Source organism: Lissotriton helveticus, chromosome 1_2, assembly GCF_964261635.1.
Source record: "Lissotriton helveticus chromosome 1_2, aLisHel1.1, whole genome shotgun sequence".
In the NCBI taxonomy this organism is placed as follows: Eukaryota; Metazoa; Chordata; class Amphibia; order Caudata; family Salamandridae; genus Lissotriton; species Lissotriton helveticus.
In genome coordinates this window covers 313,331,530-313,350,652 of record NC_136058.1, presented here as the reverse complement: position 1 = coordinate 313,350,652, position 19,123 = coordinate 313,331,530, and the positions used below count along the sequence as shown (strand labels likewise).

At 54.2% G+C, this 19,123-nt stretch overlaps 1 protein-coding gene across 1 annotated transcript; it reads right to left on the bottom strand.

Annotated features, from left to right (window-relative positions):
* Positions 1-17,421: 17,421 nt before the first annotated feature.
* On the bottom strand, positions 17,422-19,044 carry LOC144802418 (histone H2A type 1). Its single transcript, XM_078671810.1, has one exon. The coding sequence runs from the start codon at positions 18,967-18,969 to the stop codon at positions 18,577-18,579; it is 393 nt and encodes a 130-aa protein (XP_078527936.1). The 5' UTR covers positions 18,970-19,044; the 3' UTR covers positions 17,422-18,576.
* Between the last annotated feature and the right edge of the window lie 79 nt (positions 19,045-19,123).

Sequence of the window (19,123 nt, the reverse complement as noted above, 5' to 3'; positions counted from 1 at the left end):
CAGATTCACCGTCCCCTCTTTACAATGCAAGCCACGGTCTGATAACTTCACCTACTCATGTTAGCGTCTCTTTTGATTGTTTTAATTTCAGTCGTGTGGGTTAGTGCTCAACCTGATTTTCACACAATGTCTCTTGTAGCAGGCGTCTTCCATTAGATAGCAACGCGTCTATGATAGGGTTGTTTCATGATCACGTGTAGGTGGTCTGTACTGCGTGCTCTTCGTCCACTTGGTCTTTGGCTCGCGGTAATTTTTTCTTTCAGGAGAAGAGCCAAAAGATAACATGGATGGTCAGGGGGTCCCCCCCGCTTTTCACACAGACGTCCCAGGTTGATGACTCAGGGGTAGGTCCCTCCCAGGATGCCCAGATGAAGGCGCTATTGGACATGATCAAGGCTAACGGGGTGGCGTGGGCCAGTGAACTTTTGTCGGCCAACCCCCCCAAAGACCCCGGGGTTGCCCCCGCCCCCAGTGCCCCAGAAATAGACATTGTGGAGGATTCTGGCACAGGGAGGCCCAAGCGCGTGAGGAAACCGACAGTGAAAGACTTCCCAGCGGAGCCCCCTCCCAAGACCAGGGCGGCCAAACCCTTTAGGAATGTTATTGTGCACGCACCAGCCTCCCCACCTGCAGTGCTTCGGGCTAGCCCCCCCCACCCCCTCGCCCGGTGGCTGCAGCTGTGGAATTTGCCACCCGGGAGGATTTGGGTAAGCTCACGGACACTCTAGCTGTTTTTATGTCTGAGGTTAGAGCGGGTTTGCTTGCCGCTACCTTGCGGTCTACGCCTCCGGTGACCCCCCGGGTGGCGGAGCCTGCGGTTGTCGTCCCCCTCCTTTTGCCGGAGGAGGCAGCTGTTGCTCGTGTGTGGGGTGGGTCCCCTGTCCTAGGTGGGGACAGCTGTGCAGCGCCTGCTGGCCTCCTTGTTAAGGTGGCTTCCCAGACGGATATTGCGCTTCCTTCCTCCGCTACCATTCCTACCCCTGCCCAAGCGCTGCTCCACACCTCTCCAGCGTATGCAGCTGCGCTCGCGCCTGTTTCTACACTTGCCCCTGTTGCGCCCCCTTTGTCGCCTGCGCCCTTAGCGGTACCTGCGCTCCCAGCTGTTATGGCACCGGTCACGGGAGTGGCCCCCACGCCACCAGCAGTGCTTATGACCATGGCTCCCTTATTGTCTGGCAAATGCTCCCTCGCTTGGCAGATACCACAGGCAGCGAAGGAAGGTATTTGGCGCAGAGAATTTATAGACATCTTTTCTCTCCTGATGGTGGGGGCCTATGGTGTGGACATTAGAAAAATGGGTTCTAAGGATGAGGAAAAGAAATCTCGTTTCCAGTCTTGGCCTGAGAAAACGATCAAGAACTGGAGACAGGCTTTCTCTATTTTGGCTGCAGTTATCACAGAGCGTTTCCCAGAGCAGGCACAGGGTTTGTTCCAATACGCCAGTGTCATTACTGATGAAGCAGAATCCTCTACTGGCATGGGGTGGTACTTGTATGACTGTGAATTTCGCAAGAAAATGTCAGTGTGTCCAGAGCTGGACTGGGACCAGGTAGAGGTGAGACTCTGGATGCAGCATATGGGGAAAGGAAAATCCGAAGCTGTGGCCAAAGCCAGTCCCCAAGTTAAAGCGGAAACAAGTAAAGGGTCTTCAGAGAAAAAAGGTAACTTCAGACAGTCCTTTCGTGGGGGCAGAGGTGGAGGGGGGTTCAATAGACAGGTCTACAAGAAGGGCTTCAATGCAACATGCAGATTGTTTAATGCGGGTAATTGTACCTGGGGTAAGGCATGCAGGTTTGCACACTCCTGCAGTAAATGTGGTGCGGCCCATCCAGGATCAAATTGTGACAAACGTGAGGCAGCAAGCAGCGCCTCTGGCAAAGACAAATAAGACCCCTTACAGAGTACTGCCGCCTAGCGACCCTTCTCCCACGTTCACCCCACTCCAGCATCCTCACCTGCCTGCCCTCTCTGATCACATTGCTTCGGTTGTCTCCGGCGGAGACTCCACCCTCCTTCATGCTAAGGGCCCGTCTCCTGTCATCATCCCGAACTTGCTGGCCTTGCTGCGATCCTACCCCAATGAGAAAGACAGGAATGTGTTGACTGTAGGTTTTTTTGAGGGTTTCAGGATCCCTTACCAGGGTCCCAGGGTCAGTAGAGATGCAGAGAATCAGAAGTCTGTTAGGGAACTCCCTGAGATCGTAGACAAGAAAATCTGCAAGGAAGTGTCTTTGGGGAGAGTGGCGGGCCCGTTAGTGTCCCCCCCTTGCCTGATTTTGTGGTGTCCCCGCTGGGTTAGGTCCCCAAAAAGGAGCCGGGGGCTTACAGGTTAATTCACAATCTTTCCTTCCCAGAGGGCAATTCGGTGAATTCTTGGATTCCAGAGGGGGCCTGTTCTGTCTCTTACTGTTCCCTGGACATGGCTATTGACCTAGTAAGGAGAGCAGGGGAGGGGGCTTGGCTTGCAAAGGCAGACATTGAGGCAGCATTCCGCTTATTGCCTGTGCACCCGGACAGCCAGCATCTGCTGGGCTTCAAGTGGAATGGGGAGTACTATGTGGACAAGTGCATGCCAATGGGGTGCGCCATTTCATGCGCTTTCTTTGAGGCTTTCAGCACCTTCATACAATGGGCCCTCTCTGCGAAGTACGGTGTCACGGCGGTGTCCCATTACCTCGATGACTTCCTTTTCATTGGAAGGGAGGGCACGCAGGAATGTCAGGAGGGTTTGAATTGTTTCATTGATTTGGCGGGCCATCTGGGGGTGCCTTTGGCGCCTGGCAAGACTGAGGGTCCGGCACAGGTATTGACTTTCCTGGGCATAGAGTTGGACACACTTACAGGTGTGTCTCGACTCCCGGCCGATAAGGTTCGGGGGCTGAAACACGACATTCAAGAATTGCTGGGAAGGGACAAAGCACCGCTAGGGGTCGAACAAAGTCTCCTAGGCAAACTGAATTTTGCCGCTAGAGTCATCCCAGTTGGTCGCGTGTTTGCAAGGCGGTTAGCAAGGGCCACTGCCAAAGTCACTAAACGCCACCACTTTGTAAAACTGTCTTCAGGCCTAAAGAAAGACTTATTGATGTGGGATGAATTTTTGTCAGACTTCAACGGGACGGTTATCTGGAGGTCCCCGTGGGTGGAGAGCCCCGAAATCAGTATGTTCACCGATGCCTCTGGGCGGGAGGGTTTCGGGGCAATTCTGGGGGAGCTGTGGTGCGCGCAGGAATGGCCAAATGCCTGGCGCAAGCGGGGGATCACTTCCAACATAACGGTCCTTGAACTCTTCCCTATTGTGGTCTCTTTGCATCTCTGGCCGGACACTTTGTCCAACAGGAAGGTCCTGTTCTGGTCGGACAATATGGCGGTGGTCCAAGCCATCAATGGTCTAACAGCTAGTTGCCCCCTTGTTCTTTGCTTACTTCGAGAATTGGCCAGCAGGTGCCTGCGCTGCAATGTGGAATTTAGGGCTAGGCACATTGCAGGGGTCAAAAATGTAGCGGCTGACGCTCTTTCTCGTTTGCAGTGGGACAGTTTCCGGGCGGTCTGCCCACAGGCGAGAGAGGAGATGACCCCCTTCGAACCAGGATTGTGGCGCATCTTGCAGTGGAACAGGAACTGAGAGAGTTAGGCGAGAAGTCTTTAGCGCCAGGAACTAGGAAGCGTTATGCTAGCCACCGGGCCACTTTCCTCAAAGCTACTGCGGATTTAGGTGTGGTGGCCCTTCCACTAGAAGATAGAGTTCGGGCCTTCGTAGTTTGGGCCAAGAGACAGAACAAATCACACTCCTGGGTCTGCGGTCACCTGGCAGCCATCAGTCACGAAGCTAGGTTGTCCGGGGTGGGTGATCCAGCTAAGTCTTTTGCAATCAGGGCAGCTCTGAAGGGCTGGGCGCGGGAAGAACCTAAGACTCCTGATAACAGGTCCCCTATTGAGTTCCCCACGTTACAGGCCATGTTGGGGGTCCTTGAGTCGGTGGTGCATTCTCCCTACGAGGCTTCCCTTTTTTCTGCAGCCTTCATCTTGGCATTTTTTGGGGCATTCAGGAGCAGTGAGTTAGTTGCACGCTCCAAGGCAGACCGGTCTGGGGACGCCCTCGGGGTGGCGAACGTGTGCCTCTCGAATGAACTGTCTATCTCGCTCAGACGGTCCAAGACTGACCAGGCTGGAAAAGGGACAGTCATCCGGTTGGCCCCCCTCGGTGATCCCCGCTTCTGCCCCATGGCCGCCTTACAATCCTACCTGGCGCACCGTCCTGCGGCACCAGGTTACCTTTTTATCCACCTGGATCACAGCCCCCAGACCAAATACCAGATGGATAAAATTATGTTAGCCTGCCTGGATCGGGCTGGTCTGTTGAAGCAGGGTAAAAAGGTTCTCCAGTCATTCCTTCCGTATAGGAGCGGCAACATCTGCCTTCAAAGCTGGTTTGCAGCCAGACAAGGTGCAATTGGTAGGGCGTTGGGAGTCCCCCTGTTATAAACGTTACATTCTCCCTTGAACAGGGTATCCTGTCAGGTCCATGTTCTTTATATTTGCTTGCTGTGCTCCATTTGGAGGTTTTGCCCAATTTTGCTGTGGTGTGCAATTTTCAATAAACAGTCTTGAACATATTGCGTCTTTTTCTTGACAGGGTCAAGAGTGTGGGTCTTGGGGCATTCCACAGTCGCCAGGTTGGGACGGTGGGCTGCAATCAGGAACTGGACCCAGGGCTTCAAGAGCTTGGATTTTGTGTGGCTGGGCTTTCCTGGGATGCGATGGAACAGCTTGCTGCACAGGTTACAGGAAGCCCTTGCCTCCGCGGGGCCTCCCCCTCAGCATTTGGTAATTCATTTGGGGGGCATTGACCTGACCAATTTGGGGAGATCGACCTTGCTGCAAAAAATGCAAACGGACCTGGGGGTCATCTGCGGGCTCTTGCGGGAGTGCGAGATTTGGTGGTCAGAAATTGTCCCTAGGCGAATTTGGAGGGGTGCTAAGTCTAGTGAGGGAATTGAGAGGTCCAGGAAAAAGAGTCAACTGCGCCATGAAAAGATTCACCCAAAGGAGGGGCCTGGGTTACATCAAACACGAGATGATTCAGGACAAAGTCCCGGGTTACTTTGAAGCTGATGGAGTTCATCTAACGCCTGTGGGTTTAGACCTGTACCTCCTAGACCTTAAAGAAGCACTGGTGAGCAAAGGTTGCAGGTAATGAGTAGTAGTAGTGGTGGGGGGCCCGTGCGGCAGCGGGTACCACCGCACGGCCTGTGGCGGAGTTACTGGGCGATCCGGAAGAAGAGAGGTGCAAACACTGTACTTCATCGGGCACATAGGGGTGCCAGAGCCTAACCTGTAACCTCATGGGAGGTGCAGGAACTCGTGTTGGCGCCCCAGTAGTCCTTCGGGCGGTTGTGGGCCTGTGCCTGTGCAGCCGGGGGTTTGCCTAGTCACGCCCAGCAGTTGGGTGGTTCGCCACTATGCTGATTGGCTCAACAGGCGGGCAGGTGGCGAGAATGCGGCCTGCCCTTTGATCGCCCGTAAGATAACCCACCATCATTACATATGTTGTATGTAATAAACCTGCAGCAAATTTTCCCAAACTTAACACTTGTGTCTGTGTGTTATTTGCGGGTTTGGGCATCACGGGGGCGGGGGGTCCTGTGGCCCTGATGTGACTATGCGCTTGCCCGAGGCCACGCAGTGGCCATCAGGAGGGCGGGCTCCTAGTTACGGAGGGCTGCCCCCGCCCACCTTGTGGCCAGCCACTCCTCGCCTGGGCAGGTATCGCCCAGTAGGAGGTAGGCGGGCCGCTGACGCACGTCCGGGGCGGCGAGGAGGAGCCTCTGGGGGTATCTTACCCCAGGGCACCATTTTGGAGGCCTCTTTTCCGCTCCGGACGTCGCGCGTCAGCGTCGGGACACTCTTTCCCCGCCCTTCCTCGAACCCAGAGTGTCTGCTTGAGGGGGGCTCCAGGGGGAGCTTTAACCCCATGGATGCTCAGCATATTCCCCTGCTGTGCTGAGAAATCGGAAATCCCACACAAGATGACGAGCTGGGCTCGTCATGAGCGTGCGAGGAGGCTACTTCATGACGAGCCCAGCTCGTCATGAGCGTGGAAGGGGTTAATGTGTTCCTTTTTCGTTGCAGGCGGAGTTACTGGGCGATCCGGAAGAAGAGAGGTGCAAACACTGTACTTCATCGGGCACATAGGGGTGCCAGAGCCTAACCTGTAACCTCATGGGAGGTGCAGGAACTCGTGTCGGCGCCCCAGTAGTCCTTCGGGCGGTTGTGGGCCTGTGCAGCCGGGGGTTTGCCTAGTCACGCCCTGCAAGGGGCGTGGGTAGTATAATTATAATAATTGTGCAGCAGTTGGGTGGTTCGCCACTATGCTCAACAGGCGGGCAGGTGGCGAGAATGCGGCCTGCCCTTTGATCGCCCGTAAGATAACCCACCATCATTACATATGTTGTATGTAATAAACCTGCAGCAAATTTTCCCAAACTTAACACTTGTGTCTGTGTGTTATTTGCGGGTTTGGGCATCACGGGGGCGGGGGGTCCTGGGGCCCTGATGTGACTATGCCTTTCCTCGGCTTAACACATGCTTTGGAATGATTCCCATGTGCCCTCCTCGGGTTCGGGGGTACCCAGGCCACCCGTGGCACTGTCGGGCGCCCGCGAACGGGTGCCATGCCGCAGGGTGGGCATAAAACCACGTACAGAGGTCACACACACTCACAAGAGGCTCTGTGCACTCACATGTACAGAGGTCACGCACACTCACAAGAGGCTCTGTGAACTTACACGTACATAGGTCACGCACACTCACAAGAGTCTCTGTGCACTCACACGAACAGAGGTCACACACACTCACAAGTGGCTCTGTGCACTCACACATACAGAGGTCACACACACTCACAAGTACAGAGGCCACGCACACTCACAAGAGGATCTGTGCACTCACACGTACAGAGGTCACACACTCACAAGAGGCTCTGTGCACTCACACGTACAGAGGTCACACACACTCACAAGAGGCTCTGTGCACTCACACGTACAGAGGCCACACACTCGCAAGAGGCTCTGTATACTCACAAGTACAGAGGTCACGCACACTCACAATGAGGCTCTGTGCACGCACACGTACAGAGGTCACACACACTCACAAGAGGCTCTGTGCACTCACACGAACCGAGGTCACACACACACTCACAAGTGGCTCTATGCACTCACACATAGAGGTCACACACACTCACAAGAGGCTCTGTGCACTCACAAGTACAGAGGTCACACACACTCACAAGAGGCTCTGTGCACTCACACGTACAGAGGTCACACACTCACAAGAGGCTCTGTGCACTCACACGTACAGAGGTCACACACTCACACAAGAGGCTCTGTGCACTCACACGAACCGAGGTCACACACACACTCACAAGTGGCTCTATGCACTCACACATAGAGGTCACACACACTCACAAGAGGCTCTGTGCACTCACAAGTACAGAGGTCACACACACTCACAAGAGGCTCTGTGCACTCACACGAACCGAGGTCACACACACACTCACAAGTGGCTCTATGCACTCACACATAGAGGTCACACACACTCACAAGAGGCTCTGTGCACTCACAAGTACAGAGGTCACACACACTCACAAGAGGCTCTGTGCACTCACACGTACAGAGGTCACACACTCACAAGAGGCTCTGTGCACTCACACGTACAGAGGTCACACACTCAGGAGAGGCTCTGTGCACTCACACGTACAGAGGTCACACACTCACACAAGAGGCTCTGTGCACTCACACGAACCGAGGTCACACACACACTCACAAGTGGCTCTATGCACTCACACATAGAGGTCACACACACTCACAAGAGGCTCTGTGCACTCACACGTACAGAGGTCACACACACTCACAAGAGGCTCTGTGCACTCACACGAACCGAGGTCACACACACACTCACAAGTGGCTCTATGCACTCACACATAGAGGTCACACACACTCACAAGAGGCTCTGTGCACTCACAAGTACAGAGGTCACACACACTCACAAGAGGCTCTGTGCACTCACACGTACAGAGGTCACACACTCACAAGAGGCTCTGTGCACTCACACGTACAGAGGTCACACACTCAGGAGAGGCTCTGTGCACTCACACGTACAGAGGTCACACACTCACACGTGGCTCTGTGCACTCACACGTACAGAGGTCACACACACTTACAAGAGGCTCTGTGCACTCACACGTAGAGGTCACACACTCTTGTCCAGCACCGCGCGCTCAGACCCAGTGATGCATACGTGCGTTTTATACTGAGCGCTTTGAGGCCCGTTTCATGCTTCACTAAAATATGCAAGTTCAGTTCATAAATATGAAAGTATTTACTCATCCACCTCAAAAGTCACACCCCTGAAATCCAGTGCAACTGTCACCTGACCCATTAACCTACCTGACCCATTAACCTACATCAGTATTAATCTACAGTCCTTTCCTTCCACACAAATAAATATATATATATATATATATATATTCCCACGCAGCGCTTCACAGTAGCATCCATTCCTTAAAAGCCAGAGCTGTTGGCATTGCCAACGCTTGTGAGTCGTCGCACAGTGCTGGTGCATCATGCAACCCTCTGCAAAACCTGTGAGCGTGTGTGATGCCACAGCTTGTTTGTGCCCAGTTGGCTCGAACGTCTTGTGTTGGAGAGCCCTGCTGTGGGTGGAGCCGGGCATCCAGCCTTCCTCACCACAGAAGGTGATGGTCTGTGTCTGCAGCAGTGCGCCCCTGCTCCTTGTGCGCTTAGATTCCCAGCACTGTGCTGTGTTGTTAGAATGTGGTGGTCTGTGTCTGCAGCAGTGCGCCCCTGCTCCTTGTGCGCTTAGATTCCCAGCACTGTGCTGTGTTGTTAGAATGTGGTGGTCTGTGTCTGCAGCAGTGCGCCCCTGCTCCTTGTGCGCTTAGATTCCCAGCACTGTGCTGTGTTGTTAGAATGTGGGGGTCTGTGTCTGCAGCAGGGCCCCCCTGCTCCTTGTGCGCTTAGATTCCCAGCACTGTGCTGTGTTGTTAGGTGGTGGTCTGTGTCTGCAGCAGTGCGCCCCTGCTCCTTGTGCGCTTAGATTCCCAGCACTGTGTTGTGTTGTGAAAAGGCGTCGGTCTGTGTCTGCAGCAGTGCACCCCTGCTCCTTGTGCGCTTAGATTCCCAGCACTGTGTTGTGTTGTGAAAAGGTGGTGGTCTGTGTCTGCAGCAGTGTGCCCCTGCTCCTTGTGCGCTTAGATTCCCAGCACTGTGCTGTGTTGTGTTAGAATGTGGTGGTCTGTGTCTGCAGCAGAGCACCCCTGCTCCTTGTGCGCTTAGATTCCCTGCACTGTGTTGTGTTAGAAGGTGGTGGTCTGTGTCTGCAGCAGTGCGCCCCTGCTCCTTGTGCGCTTAGATTCCCTGCACTGTGTTGTGTTAAAAGGTGGTGGTCTGTGTCTGCAGCAGTGCGCCCCTGCTCCTTGTGCGCTTAGATTCCCTGCACTGTGTTGTGTTAGAAGGTGGTGGTCTGTGTCTGCAGCAGTGTGCCCCTGCTCCTTGTGCGCTTAGATTCCCTGCACTGTGTTGTGTTAGAAGGTGGTGGTCTGTGTCTACAGCAGTGCGCCCCTGCTCCTTGTGCGCTTAGATTCCCTGCACTGTGCTGTGTTGTGTTGTTAGAATGTGGTGGGCTGTGTCTGCAGCAGTGCGCCCCTGCTCCTTGTGCGCTTAGATTCCCTGCACTGTGCTGTGTTGTTAGAATGTGGTGGTCTGTGTCTGCAGCAGTGCGCCCCTGCTCCTTGTGCGCTTAGATTCCCTGCACTGTGCTGTGTTGTGTTGTTAGAATGTGGTGGTCTGTGTCTGCAGCAGTGCGCCCCTGCTCCTTGTGCGCTTAGATTCCCAGCACTGTGTTGTGTTAGAAGGCGGTGGTCTGTGTCTGCAGCAGTGCGCCCCTGCTCCTTGTGCGCTTAGATTCCCAGCACTGTGCTGTGTTGTTACGTGGTGGTCTGTGTCTGCAGCAGTGCGCCCCTGCTCCTTGTGCGCTTAGATTCCCAGCACTGTGTTGTGTTGTGAAAAGGCGGTGGTCTGTGTCTGCAGCAGTGCGCCCCTGCTCCTTGTGCGCTTAGTTTCCCAGCACTGTGTTGTGTTGTGAAAAGGTGGTGGTCTGTGTCTGCAGCAGTGCGCCCCTGCTCCTTGTGCGCTTAGATTCCCAGCACTGTGCTGTGTTGTGTTAGAATGTGGTGGTCTGTGTCTGCAGCAAAGCACCCCTGCTCCTTGTGCGCTTAGATTCCCTGCACTGTGCTGTGTTAGAAGGTGGTGGTCTGTGTCTGCAGCAGTGCGCCCCTGCTCCTTGTGCGCTTAGATTCCCTGCACTGTGTTAGAAGGTGGTGGTCTGTGTCTACACCAGTGCGCCCCTGCTCCTTGTGCGCTTAGATTCCCTGCACTGTGCTGTGTTATGTTGTTAGAATGTGGTGGTCTGTGTCTGCAGCAGTGCACCCCTGCTCCTTGTGCGCTTAGATTCCCTGCACTGTGCTGTGTTGTTAGAATGTGGTGGTCTGTGTCTGCAGCAGTGCGCCCCTGCTCCTTGTGCGCTTAGATTCCCTGCACTGTGCTGTGTTGTGTTGTGAGAATGTGGTGGTCTGTGTCTGCAGCAGTGCGCCCCTGCTCCTTGTGCGCTTAGATTCCCTGCACTGTGTTGTGTTAGAAGGTGGTGGTCTGTGTCTACAGCAGTGCGCCCCTGCTCCTTGTGCACTTCGATTCCCAGCACTGTGCTGTGTTAGAAGGTGGTGGTCTGTGTCTGCAGCAGTGCGCCCCTGCTCCTTGTGCGCTTAGATTCCCAGCACTGTGTTGTGTTAGAAGGCAGTGGTCTGTGTCTGCAGCAGTGCGCCCCTGCCCCTTGTGCGCTTAGATTCCCAGCACTGTGCTGTGTTGTGTTAGAAGGCAGTGGTCTGTGTCTGCAGCAGTGCGCCCCTGCCCCTTGTGCGCTTAGATTCCCAGCACTGTGCTGTGTTGTGTTAGAATGTGGTGGTCTGTGTCTGCAGCAGAGCACCCCTGCTCCTTGTGCGCTTAGATTCCCAGCACTGTGCTGTGTTGTTAGGTGGTGGTCTGTGTCTGCAGCAGTGCGCCCCTGCTCCTTGTGCGCTTAGATTCCCAGCACTGTGTTGTGTTGTGAAAAGGCGGTGGTCTGTGTCTGCAGCAGTGCGCCCCTGCTCCTTGTGCGCTTAGTTTCCCAGCACTGTGTTGTGTTGTGAAAAGGTGGTGGTCTGTGTCTGCAGCAGTGCGCCCCTGCTCCTTGTGCGCTTAGATTCCCAGCACTGTGTTGTGAAAAGGTGGTGGTCTGTGTCTGCAGCAGTGCGCCCCTGCTCCTTGTGCGCTTAGATTCCCTGCACTGTGTTGTGTTAGAAGGTGGTGGTCTGTGTCTGCAGCAGTGCGTCCCTGCTCCTTGTGCGCTTAGATTCCCTGCACTGTGTTGTGTTAGAAGGTGGTGGTCTGTCTACAGCAGTGCGTCCCTGCTCCTTGTGCGCTTAGATTCCCTGCACTGTGTTGTGTTAGAAGGTGGTGGTCTGTCTACAGCAGTGCGCCCCTGCTCCTTGTGCGCTTAGATTCCCTGCACTGTGTTGTGTTGTTAGAATGTGGTGGTCTGTGTCTGCAGCAGTGCGCCCCTGCTCCTTGTGCGCTTAGATTCCCTGCACTGTGCTGTGTTGTGAGAATGTGGTGGTCTGTGTCTGCAGCAGTGCACCCCTGCTCCTTGTACGCTTAGATTCCCTGCACTGTGTTGTGTTAGAAGGTGGTGGTCTGTGTCTGAAGCAGTGCGCCCCTGCTCCTTGTGCCTTAGATTCCCAGCACTGTGTTAAAAGGTGGTGGTCTGTGTCTGCAGCAGTGCACCCCTGCTCCTTGTGCGCTTAGATTCCCAGCACTGTGTTGTGTTAGAAGGTGGTGGTCTGTGTCTGCAGCAGTGCACCCTTGCTCCTTGTGCGCTTAGATTGCCTGCACTGTGCTGTGTTGTTAGGTGGTGGTCTGTGTCTGCAGCAGTGCGCCCCTGCTTCTTGTGCGCTTAGATTCCCAGCACTGTGTTGTGTTGTGAAAAGGCGGTGGTCTGTGTCTGCAGCAGTGCGCCCCTGCTCCTTGTGCGCTTAGTTTCCCAGCACTGTGTTGTGTTGTGAAAAGGTGGTGGTCTGTGTCTGCAAGTGCGCCCCTGCTCCTTGTGCGCTTAGATTCCCAGCACTATGTTGTGTGGTGAAAAGGTGGTGGTCTGTGTCTGCAGCAGTGCGACCCTGCTCCTTGTGCGCTTCGATTCCCTGCACTGTGTTGTGTTAGAAGGTGGTGGTCTGTGTCTGCAGCAGTGCGTCCCTGCTCCTTGTGCGCTTAGATTCCCAGCACTGTGCTGTGTTAGAAGGTGGTGGTCTGTGCCTGCAGCAGTGCGCCCCTGCTCCTTGTGCGCTTAGATTCCCTGCACTGTGTTGTGTTAGAAGGTGGTGGTCTGTGTCTACAGCAGTGCGCCCCTGCTCCTTGTGCGCTTAGATTCCCTGCACTGTGTTGTGTTGTTAGAATGTGGTGGTCTGTGTCTGCAGCAGTGCGCCCCTGCTCCTTGTGCGCTTAGATTCCCTGCACTGTGCTGTGTTGTGTTGTGAGAATGTGGTGGTCTGTGTCTGCAGCAGTGCACCCCTGCTCCTTGTACGCTTAGATTCCCTGCACTGTGTTAGAAGGTGGTGGTCTGTGTCTGCAGCAGTGCGCCCCTGCTCCTTGTGCCTTAGATTCCCTGCACTGTGTTAAAAGGTGGTGGTCTGTGTCTGCAGCAGTGCGCCCCTGCTCCTTGTGCCTTAGATACCCAGCACTGTGTTAAAAGGTGGTGGTCTGTGTCTGCAGCAGTGCGCCCCTGCTCCTTGTGCGCTTAGATTCCCTGCACTGTGTTGTGTTAGAAGGTGATGGGTCTGTGTCTGCAGCAGTGCGCCCCTGCTCCTTGTGCGCTTAGATTCCCAGCACTGTGCTGTGTTAGAATGTGGTGGTCTGTGTCTGCAGCAGAGCACCCCTGCTCCTTGTGCCTTAGATTCCCAGCACTATGCTGTGTTGTTAGGTGATGGTCTGTGTCTGCAGCAGTGCGCCCCTGCTCCTTGTGCCTTAGATTCCCAGCACTATGCTGTGTTGTTAGGTGATGGTCTGTGTCTGCAGCAGTGCGCCCCTGCTCCTTGTGCGCTTAGTTTCCCTGCACTGTGTTGTGTTGTGAAAAGGTGGTGGTCTGTGTCTGCAGCAGTGCGCCCCTGCTCCTTGTGCGCTTAGATTCCCAGCACTGTGTTGTGTTGTGAAAAGGTGGTGGTCTGTGTCTGCAGCAGTGCGCCCCTGCTCCTTGTGCGCTTAGATTCCCTGCACTGTGTTGTGTTAGAAGGTGGTGGTCTGTGTCTGCAGCAGTGCGTCCCTGCTCCTTGTGCGCTTAGATTCCCAGCACTGTGCTGCGTTAGACGGTGGTGGTCTGTGTCTGCAGCAGTGCGCCCCTGCTCCTTGTGCGCTTAGATTCCCTGCACTGTGTTGTGTTAGAAGGTGGTGGTCTGTCTACAGCAGTGCGCCCCTGCTCCTTGTGCGCTTAGATTCCCTGCACTGTGTTGTGTTGTTAGAATGTGGTGGTCTGTGTCTGCAGCAGTGCACCCCTGCTCCTTGTGCGCTTAGATTCCCTGCACTGTGCTGTGTTGTGTTGTGAGAATGTGGTGGTCTGTGTCTGCAGCAGTGCACCCCTGCTCCTTGTGCGCTTAGATTCCCAGCACTGTGTTAAAAGGTGGTGGTCTGTGTCTGCAGCAGTGCACCCCTGCTCCTTGTGCGCTTAGATTCCCAGCACTGTGTTGTGTTAGAAGGTGGTGGTCTGTGTCTGCAGCAGTGCACCCTTGCTCCTTGTGCGCTTAGATTGCCTGCACTGTGCTGTGTTGTTAGGTGGTGGTCTGTGTCTGCAGCAGTGTGCCCCTGCTTCTTGTGCGCTTAGATTCCCAGCACTGTGTTGTGTTGTGAAAAGGCGGTGGTCTGTGTCTGCAGCAGTGCGCCCCTGCTCCTTGTGCGCTTAGATTCCCTGCACGGTGTCGTGTTAGAAGGTGGTCTGTGTCTGCAGCAGTGCGCGCCCCTGCTCCTTATGCGCTTAGATTCCCTGCACTGTGTTGTGTTAGAAGGTGGTGGTCTGTGTCTGCAGCAGTGCGCGCCCCTGCTCCTTATGCGCTTAGATTCCCTGCACTGTGTTGTGTTAGAAGGTGGTGGTGTGTGTCTACAGCAGTGCGCCCCTGCTCCTTGTGCGCTTAGATTCCCTGCACTGTGTTGTGTTAGAAGGTGGTGGTCTGTGTCTGCAGCAGTGCGCGCCCCTGCTCCTTATGCGCTTAGATTCCCTGCACTGTGTTGTGTTAGAAGGTGGTGGTGTGTGTCTACAGCAGTGCGCCCCTGCTCCTTGTGCGCTTAGATTCCCTGCACTGTGTTGTGCTGTTGTATTCCCTGGCCTCTGACATTTCTTACCGTCTGGAGGCCTCTTCCTTAGAGGTTTCTTTGGCTCCAGTGGGGGGGGGGGGAGGGGGAGAGTGGGGAGGGCAGGGGGGGCACAGGCAGAGCTGGTGGCGGAAGAAGTTAAGGGTTAGGTGGGCGAAGCTCCAGTACAGGGTGTGGAGGGGTAACTGGGTAGGGCTGAGATGGGGTTGGTATCTGAAGGGTGATTGGCGGGAGGAGGCAGATCGCATGGTTAGGACGGGTCTCGGCAGAAACGGTGTTGTGAGGGGTCGTCACATACCCGTGCATACACAAGAGTGCACCGAGCGGGGTACAAGAGAAAGGTGGGGGCGGGAGAGCTGGTTTCAGACGAGAAAAGACATTGGTATGGGTATGGCACAAGAGACCGGGATACAAGAGGGCGCATGGAGGAAGGGTGTCCTGATGTGGGATGGCGAAGAGGGTGGCAGGAACTAGTCAGTGGTGGGGAGTAAGGGGGCAAGGGAAGGGCCCTTGGAGCAAGGGTGGCCAGAGGTGGGATGGCGAAGAGAGGGTGGCATGAGCTAGTCAGTGGTGGGCAATAAGGGCAAGGACAGGGCACCGTGGAGCTAGGGTGGACCGATGTGGGATGGCGAAGAGAGGGTGGCATGAGCTTGTCAGTGGTGGGCAGTAAGGGCAAGGACAGGGCCCCGTGGAGCTAGGGTGGCCAGAGGTGGGATGGCGAAGAGAGGGTGGCATGAGCTAGTCAGTGGTGGGCAATAAGGGCAAGGACAGGGCACCGTGGAGCTAGGGTGGACCGATGTGGGATGGCGAAGAGAGGGTGGCATGAGCTTGTCAGTGGTGGGCAGTAAGGGCAAGGACAGGGCCCCGTGGAGCTAGGGTGGCCAGAGGTGGGATGGCGAAGAGAGGGTGGCATGAGCTTGTCAGTGGTGGGCAGTAAGGGCAAGGACAGGGCCCCGTGGAGCTAGGGTGGCCAGAGGTGGGATGGCGAAGAGAGGGTGGCATGAGCTTGTCAGTGGTGGGCAGTAAGGGCAAGGACAGGGCCCCGTGGAGCTAGGGTGGCCAGATGTGGATGGCATTTGACTCGGACATCAAAGCCAGTCCACGCCCCTGGCAGGGGTACAAGAAGAATCACACTCGGACGAGGAAGGTGCTGTGGAACAGGCTGGACTCATGTTCACCCTTTTACCGTATTCATGGCTGAGGGGACACGCTTTCTTCATCCCATGGGGTAGCCAGGGTCAGCCGCTTCGCTCCTCGCTCTGAAACCACTACATCTCGGCTTCTCCTTCGGGCCTTCGAAGGCGCTTTGTGCTCTGGTGAAGAGCTGTGGAGAGCCCGGCACCCCTGTACTACCTGGGATGCAGGGCTTCAAACGGAAGACTATAATTATATAAGAGATAAAGTACACCCTGTCACACATTATGAGGACATTGTAAGTCATCAAGTAGTTCATTTATAACGTTATTTAACTCCGAGGTGACTTGCAATATCCTTATTATGCACGGCAGGGGGTACCTTAGTCCATATAATATATGGGCACACAATTACCATTCCCACAAACCACTTAAAGCATTGGTGTGCAGCTCTTTCACATGAGCAAGCATGTTTGCAAATATGAAGAATAAAATATAACCCCAGCGCAAAATTAAATGCATCAAAACCGGTTAGACATTTGATGCAAAAAGATATTACTAATAGTCCAATACTAGTCCGTTTAAAAGAAACAAAGGCTGCTGTACCTCGAATGTGTGGAAACCTGCAGAAAGAGTTTAACTTTTCTATAATTACATAAGGCATAGGTTTTCAAACCGGGGGCCTTAATTGATCCGAGGGGCGCGCCAGGCACTAACCAAGAGAATAGGCATGCTGATAACCGTGCTTTTTTTTTTTTTGCAGAGTTTTATATAGCGCGAACTAGACCCGAACCGAATCAGGTATCAGGGCGCTTTACATAGCATCAGTTACGTTACATGAGGACACGCATTCGTTTTAGGCACGGGGAGATTAAGTGATTTGCCCAGAATCACAGGAGGTTTTTGGCGTCGTTACCGTATTTTTAATGGAAAAATAGGTCCGCACTAGGCCACTCGCCCATTCCTCACATGGCTTGTCGTCCGTACCAGGGCTGTGAGTAGGTGCCAAAGGGGGAGGGGCTCCAATGTTACCTTTACACTAGAGTAAGACCTTGCTGACCAGAATAGTATTTTGGCAGTCATGTATTTGATTGTATTTTACAGCGATTTCTGAAATAAAAAGTTACATTTTGTCAATTGTACCACAGTGTTTAAAAAGTACTTCATTCGGGGGAAAGGAGGGGGGGGGGGCAATGTTTTTTTTTCTTCCTTACAGTGGAGTGGGGCGACATTAAAAGTTCGAAGACCACTGATCTAAGGAATGCAAAAAATAAACTTGTTCTTTCTGCTTGGCACTGCAAGCTACAAAACTGGTGAAATGGGCCATCAGTTGTTCGAGAACGTAAAGCAATGGATATTTTAACAACGCTTTGCCCATCCAGGCCTCTGGAAAGAATTTAAACTACATTAAATGTACGCTTTCCTTTGACCTTTTATCGGACACTTTATTTTGTTCAGTTTTTCACGTCAAACCAGGAAATGTTTTCATGTGCAGGTCAAATCTCACACCGGAAAGCACCAAGAAAACAAAAACAGATTAGTATAGGTCACCCAAGCAGGAGAAATGTGGCTGTTGCGTCAGCTCAGGAGACTCGCTTCTTGTGATTTTAACGCTTGTCAGCATGGACTCTGTCCCCACCACTCACCACTGTGCAGAATGTACCTGAAAAGACAGCGGTTCCAGCACGTGACTCGGGTATTCGTGTCCCTGTTCAAGACTCAGTACTGCCAAGAGGACAGAGTTGACACGTTCCAACACACAGGACGAAGAAATAAAGCTTACTGTTATCTTAATGTTTCTACCACAAACAACGCCGCGCTGCACCTTCTGCGTTTACTTTCCATAGTCAACTTTATTTACTAGTCGAGTACAAAAAATATACACCAGGAAAAAAAAGAAGTCACCTCGTTTGTGAAAATGCGTTCAGTGCTACCAAGCCATGGTGAGCTCCAGTTAAACGCCTTACAAATGCAAGAATATCCGAGCGAGAAAATAATTACAAACATACTTTAACAGAAATATTACATTAGTGCTGCGTTGGGTAATTACAAAACATATAAAACGAGCGCTTCTGGAAAGTAAACATAACTCAGTCTATTAAATAATAAGATAGATTTAATACAAAGGTCAAAAACTCACTGCAGCGTGAGAGGGAACAGTCAGTCTTAAAGTGGACGCAGCCTTTCAACACTGGCGGGCGTGCTGGGGGGCCTGCACATAAAACATTGATGTCACATGATCTGCAAAACACGTTCCCACGTGTGGACAGATCTGAATGATGCATGTATGGGTCTGGTTAATGAAACGTATGTAGCAGACCTGTAAGATGCATGTAACGGTCCTCTTGGTGAGACATCGTCTGCAGAAGGAACGCATACAAGGCCACGTGTGGACAGCTCTGGGGTATGGATATACCAGCCCTATTGTTGATACACGGTCTGCAGAAGGGACACGTACACGCCCACGTGTGGACAGATCTGGAGGATGCATGCACAGGTCCTATTGATGGTACACGGTCTGCAGAAGGAACAAACGCCCACATCTGGACGATGCATGTACAGGTCTATTGGTGATGCAAGTCCTGCAAAAGGAACACATACACGCGTGGACAGGTCTGGGGGATGCATGGACAGGTCCTACGGATGATGGAAGGCCTGCAGGACGAACACATGCCCACACGTGGACAGATCTGGACGATGCATGTATGGATGAAGGGTCACGCCCCCTGCGGCCGGAAGTCATGAAGGGAGAGAGGCGGGTCCCGTCAGTCAGTCTCGGAAGTGGATACAAACAGTCCAGCCCACGTGTCCCCGCCTGTCAGTCCCCGGTGAGGCCGCTGGGGGGCAGTGCAGCGCCCCCTGCCGCCGGGCCCCAGTCATGACGGCTCTTGATGGCGAAGGGGGCGGGCTGCTGACAACAAAGAGCCGTTGTGGGGTTTGTTTTGGTCGGTGTGGGTGGGGCCTCCCGGTGCTGCCGCCAGGCCTCACTTGCCCTTGGTGGACTTGTGGCTCTCGGTCTTCTTGGGCAGCAGCACGGCCTGGATGTTGGGCAGCACGCCGCCCTGGGCGATGGTGACCTTGCCCAGCAGCTTATTGAGCTCCTCGTCGTTGCGGATGGCCAACTGCAGGTGCCGGGGGATGATGCGGGTCTTCTTGTTGTCGCGGGCCGCGTTGCCGGCCAGCTCCAGGATCTCGGCCGTCAGGTACTCGAGCACGGCGGCCAGGTAGACGGGGGCCCCGGCGCCCACCCTCTCAGCGTAGTTGCCCTTCCTCAGCAGCCGGTGCACGCGGCCCACGGGGAACTGCAGCCCGGCGCGGGAGGACCGCGACTTTGCCTTGGCGCGCGCCTTCCCGCCCTGCTTCCCGCGGCCCGACATTTTGTTTTTTGTTCAGACACTGAGCGACCAACTGTCAGCTCGAACGGTCACAACACGGGTGGGTGTGGGCGGGCGCGCGCGCCAGCTTGTTTTATTCAACGTGCCTCGGCATTCTGATTGGCTCGGGCGCGAAACCGTCCAATCACGACTAGGA

Excerpts from the sequence above, each read along its gene's own strand:
- LOC144802418 (XM_078671810.1), bottom strand. The coding sequence starts at position 18,969 with ATGTCGGGCCGCGGGAAGCAGGGCGGGAAGGCGCGCGCCAAGGCAAAG.